Here is a 6,033-nt window from a genome sequence, read left to right on the forward strand (position 1 = left end):
ATGGCACTCACGGAATTGGTCGTGAACGAACCCACTACCCGTCCTTTCCAGTGTGACTGGCAGTCGTGCACAAAGGTTTGTTGCTCAAGGGTCCGCGTGCCGACCTTTCTTGCTGACCTCTGACAGAGTTTTAATCGAAAATCTGACTTGCAAAGACATTATCGCACACATACTAATGAACGGCCTTACGCTTGCTCTATTCCTGGATGCGGGAAGAGGTTCATTCAGCGAAGCGCGCTGACTGTTCACATTCGGACACATACAGGGGAGAAACCCCATTCATGTCAACACATTGATTGTGACAAACGGTTCTCTGATGTAAGTGCAATTCGTCGAGTGACTGGTAAGAAACTAACTAACTAACTAACGCAGTCTTCGAGTCTTGCACGGCACCGACGTATACACGCTGGCAAGCGTCCATACAAATGTGCCCACGATGGTTGCCCCAAAAGGTGGGTTGTGTCGGTTCCATTAAATGAACCACTTGCTAACGTGGAACTCAGCTTTTGCAGAAAAGCCACCATGGCCAAGTCCCCTCAACTCCCCAGCACTCCTCCATGACCTCGTCGCCTCACGACGTGGTTTCCATGGGCCAATTAGTCCACAACAGCTCGCTCCCTCATGCATCCTCATACGCCGACTTCGAGTCTCCGGTTCATGGTCATCATACGCCACCCCATTATGCTCACAGACATGGAATTCCCACCACTGTCCCTTACGAGTATCACGGACATACAGTGCCCGGTCAACAGGCTCACGATAAAATTGTTCATCGAGCCGCCGCCATATGGCGCCAGGCATACTATGTAACCGAGCAAGAGAACCCTGGCGCTGCTACAATAACAAGCTCCTTGCGTGCTCACTACCACTTATCACAACAAGTGGAACAACCTACTATGGAGATGCTTTATTCCGCCTCAGGAATTCCAACGTGGATCCAGAGCAGTCATAGCACCTTCTCTGCTACTTCAGTTCCGAGCCCCATGGTCCAGGATGGCTTCTATACTCACCAACCGACTACAAAGCCAGCATACCTAACAGCGGAAGCTCAGCTAGCCATGGTTCAGAACCACCAACCCGTTCAGCATCGCATCGCACAGCCTCAGAAACCTTTCGTATCGCAGCCACAACATTTGCTTTCCACGGCCGAACACTACCGTCCACCATCATCGCACCCCCAGCAAGAGCAATAGTCTCATAACGATCCTCTGTGACGGTTGGGTTTCCCAAGGGATAAACTAGTCCGTACTAGGTTTATGTTGGTAGGATTGTAGGGTACCTATAACACCATACATGGCTATATGAATATTCACACCGATTTTCTTATATTCATATTATATTCAACTTATCTACCAAAACACATATTCATATAACATATTCATGCATATTCATATAAGGGTTCACGTGATGCCAAGCTAATTACTGCAGTGAAGTGAGAGGAATCTATTGGTGTAGTTATATAGCCCGAAAACTTCTCAAACGCTCCCGTTTGGCCTGTTCGCTATTAGATATCACCCTCTATAGCCTCTGGATCACACGGGAGGCCTATCCCACCCTCAGCTGACGGTCTAATATGTCCCTCTCGCAGCCAGTTGCCGATACACTCAATCTTCTCAATGTTCTCAATCAACAATCGTAACCTATCCCACCTAGCTGTGCGCCTAGCCCCTGAAAAGGTCCGCTCTGGCTCTGCTGATTCTGCTGGTACAGACAAGATATCGATAGCCATGCGGCTAAGCCGTGGATACGCTGTACGAACGTCCTCACTACACCACCATTGAAGGGGCGTAGTATCCTCTGCAAGTGCGATAGGAGCCTCTGAGATAAAGCTATCGAAATCATCCTTGCCCCGTGCTCTCGCCATCGTCTTATTTCGCACCTCTAAGCGCATCTTTGAGAGCATCGTATCCTTCTTTCGCTTTAATAATGCAGGCACAGCCAAAGACTGCTCTGAGAGATGTATCTCGACATCGTGATTGTATTCTTCTTTCCAGAGACAACGGGCGGCGGCAAACGCGCACTCGTGGCATTCCTCGGGCCAACATTCTTCAATATAGCTCTTGCGTTTAGAAGGATCGAGAAGGAGGGCCGCGGCATATACGGGGACATCCTCGGTCATAGTGTAATACTTATCGAGTATGAACCAGCACATATTGATAGAGTGAATTATACGATCATCGCGATTGCTCGGCTGCGAGTAGTGGGCCTAGTTAGCTGATTAGCATGCCGTATACGCTATAGATAGAGCAGGAAGATGTAAAACTTAGCCATATACCTTCCACTTTTCGCAGTGTCCTAGGAGAAGGTCCAGCAGCTCAAGTGACTGTGAGATTGATGCCATAGCGCCTTCAGCTTCCAACGTGGCCTCATAGAAAGGTTGAAGGAACTCTAGCGTTCTTTCTAGCATTTCCCAATCCCTACTGCTAAGAGTATTGCCTTCGAGATCATTATCATGTTCAGCGGTAAACTGGATGATCTGTGGCTTCTTCTTTAACGCAACAGTGATCACTCTATGCCATGAGGACCACCTCGTGATATTATCGATGCCTAGTTGCTTACCTACAGCATCGTACCACTGATCGTTGTGTAGAGCCGAGCTCCGTATATAGACTGCAAGAGCATGAAGCTTTGCTAGCGCTGGAATGCCTTGCCAGCCAGCGAAGCGCTCATCGACGTTGCTGGCTTGCTGATGCGTAGTTGTGGCTCGCTTGCCTCTCGCGTGTGTAAGTTTTCTCGTGGGCTGCTCCTGCCGCTCCTCCTGCCGTTGTTCTTGATGCGTCGTGGTGTCCGAATGTGCCACAATCTCCGCCGGATCCAGCTCATGTAATTGCTGCGAGAACTCCTCAAGCATAGTTGAACCGGGCTCATCGGCAGTAGCTTCTAGAGCCGCTCTAAGAGCCTCTTTTGAGCGAGCGAGAAGGAATGCTTGTAAGGCGAGATTGATAATATGGCCGATGCAGCGGATTCTGCGGCGTTTGTGAGGGTACTCAGCCTATACTATAACTCAGTATAGGCTACAGCTCTATTAGCGGCTAAGAGTAACTTACACCTGATTCCGCCTCCAAAATCTTTGATAGCTCCTCTAAACAGGTTTCGTTTGATGCAGCATTATCGCCTATATAGTAGCCGAGGCTTTGAGCAGTAATGTTGAACTTCCGTAGCGTACCGGCAACCAACTCAGCCTGCGTAGCACCAGAATGGCCGTATTTGCACTCTGGCAGTCCTAGTAATGCTTTCTGAAGCTTGAAGTCCTCATCGACCCACTGAACGCATACAGCGAGTACGCCATGGCGATGTGGCGATGTCCAGAGATCAGAAGATATGTGTATCTTCGACTGTGTTTGAATCCTCTCGGCAAGTTGTGAGCTGTATAACGAGTAGTTCGAGTTGATATAGCCCATAGCCTGCTTTCGATCGTTGATGAGAAGGTCCCCGATGGCTGGATTACATGCCAGAGCCAGATCTCGCAGTTCGGAGTGCTCAACTGCCGAAAAGGGCAGCCTGCGCCTCGCTAGAAGCCCCACAACTGCCTCAATATAGGCTTGCTTATTAAAACAGTTGCGGAGAGCAGCCTGCGAAGGACGAGAGACGATATACGAATCGATAGCGCCAGACAAAACACCCGAGGCAAATGTACTAGGAGTATCATTAGCAGCCTCGCTTGCTCTTATAAGGGCTCGGTGAGCCGTTTCTGCATGGTGTATAGCGTTGCCAGGCACTCGATTTGACCATGGAGGATTCTGACAGTGAAGACAAACGTAAGCACGGTGTCCCTTGGTCTTTCTGCGCTTCGGGCCAAGCTCAGCTTGGAGATGTTTCTTCGGGATAATCTATGTAGAAAAAGGCATTGAAATTCCATGAAAGTTTCGATGCAAACGAGCCTATAGAAGCGTTGTTAGTCCCTGAGGCTGATATCTCAGAAGCCTGAGAAGCCATAGATGCTAATAAGCAGTACGTTGCTGCATGGTATGCGACAACTGGAGAGTTTTCTTTAAGATTTAATTAAGAGATTTTCGGGTAGAGAGATTGGTGCTGGCATGAAGTGTATTTGTAGTTTGTCACATCCAACAGACCAAAGGTGATACATTTGGTCAAACTGGAAGGAAAGTCTTCCAGCTGTTCAAACCGGCTGCTCAGACCGGCAAATAGAACAGCTTTGACTCGACCGTCTGGACCGGTTTGGAACTGACTCCAAAATCCTTCTCTAAACAGCTGATCAGCAAGTGCGTTAATGCTGCTTTGTCCTTGACACACTTCTCGTCTAGCATCTGTAATACGATTGTAGATATCCCAGCGCTCATCATATGTCAATCAAATCAACTTCGGGGCCAAAGTTGATTTGATTGACAGCCCTCGAGCTCAAAGTTGATTTGTTTGATTTGATTGATACCCTTTTCAATTCCGTGAGTGGAGACCCCTACCCGAAGTCCCTCGTGTACACCAACACTCAGCTACCCACCCAACTACCTAACCTTACTCCGCCCTGCCTGACCCAGTTCTTGAGGCATTGAACATGTTCCAATGTATCTGCGCCCATCGAGAGCCTCTGAGAAGTCAACGTCAGCTTCGCTAGGCTGAATTGTCTCTCACAATCGCTCGCCATCGCTGGAATAGCAAAGACATCCAGGGCAAAGCTGCTCAGTGAAGGAAACGAAGCCCTGTGGTCTCTCCACCATTGGATAGCATCCTGCGTATCCTGTGGCTCGAGACGGAGGTACCTTTCGAGCTCGCCGACACTGCCACCCGTCGCAAACGCTTTCTTTGTCTTGCTATTAATCCACTGAGTGTACTGATCATCCTCTTGACCCATCGTCCTTGGCGCTGCGTCGTACTTCGTTGTTTCCTCGCACAGTCCCTGGTTCGCGTCGTACCAACGGGTGAAGTAATCCTTGATTCCAGCCTTGGCATCACGAACCCAAGCGAGTTGCTTCTCAGACACCCAAGTCGCCTCTAACCAGCTGATCCCGAACCTCGGGTGAAGAATGATTGCTGCCGCAAACAAGGGAGATTCTCCGAGCTTGTCATAATACTCATTCAGCTTCTTCCACCCGTTGTTGATTGATGCCCGAATGTAGGCTCGATGGTCCGCTGGTAATGTGCTCTTTTGCGACGTTTCGGACGCTGATCGCTTCTCCGCCGTAGAATAATCAGCCCGAGAATGCGACGGTAAGGCAGATTCTACGAATCTCGGAGGTTGACTCCGCTATGGTAGCGCGTAAACCTCATCCTCCTCAAAGCGGGCAGGGAGACGGCGAACGCGGCTTGGCCGACCGTTGGACTCTCGGAAATTTGCTGACGCCGTTACAATCCGCTCCGCAGCATCCACTTGAGTTTCTCCCGTCGTCTCCTCCGTAACCTCACTATAGAAGACCTTCCAGTCCTCAAAATGCTCCAACAGATATTCCATTCCTTAGGAAGGTCCCGTGCGACCTAATCCAGCTCTTCCTGCCCTTTGCACCTTTTCGAGCTAACAAATCCTCCTGGACGAAGCGACGGTTCTTCCAGGTAATCCTGGGCAGATTCTCAATGGTCGGGTTGGGAGGTAAAGCTCCAACGGCTGCTTCTTCCAACTGCTTGGCGACCGTTTTAGGCTGAGACAATCGTGAGAAGACGGAAGAAGGAGGTGTAGGACAAGGTGTCAATCTTGTTGGCGGAAAGCCAGCTGGCGACGGGGAGAGTGGCGAGTTCGACAACCACGTGTAGAAGGGATTATTTTGATGGCGCGACATGGTTGGAAAACGCGTTCCACATTGCATACGCGCGCTGGGGTCATGCGTTAGATCACGATAGCAGACACTTAGCTTTGCCGCTAATCACCCCGCTATTTGAGAGTAGACTCCTATCTGCAACTATCTAGTATAGGGTAGTGGCTCGAGAAGATGTGGATTTTCCCTCGAGATTAGACGATCACATGATACATATGTAATATGTCAATTATTTCAACTTTAGAAATGTGTGATTTGATTTGATTGAAAGGAAGAATTTGACGATTTGATTGATTTGATTGGGGTGATTGATTGATTGAGTTGACAT

The 6,033-nt window shown here is 49.2% G+C and overlaps 1 protein-coding gene across 1 annotated transcript; it reads left to right on the top strand.

The window, feature by feature from the left end:
- Positions 1 to 1,193, top strand: FPOAC1_013395 (uncharacterized protein; the record flags this gene model as incomplete). Its single annotated transcript, XM_044857736.1, has 4 exons — positions 1 to 75; positions 127 to 318; positions 373 to 452; positions 518 to 1,193. The coding sequence occupies 4 exons, from the start codon at positions 1 to 3 to the stop codon at positions 1,191 to 1,193; spliced, it is 1,023 nt and encodes a 340-aa protein (XP_044701118.1).
- Between the last annotated feature and the right edge of the window lie 4,840 nt (positions 1,194 to 6,033).

The sequence above is a fragment of the Fusarium poae genome (genome assembly GCF_019609905.1).
Source record: "Fusarium poae strain DAOMC 252244 chromosome Unknown contig_2, whole genome shotgun sequence".
NCBI classification, from domain to species: Eukaryota; Fungi; Ascomycota; class Sordariomycetes; order Hypocreales; family Nectriaceae; genus Fusarium; species Fusarium poae.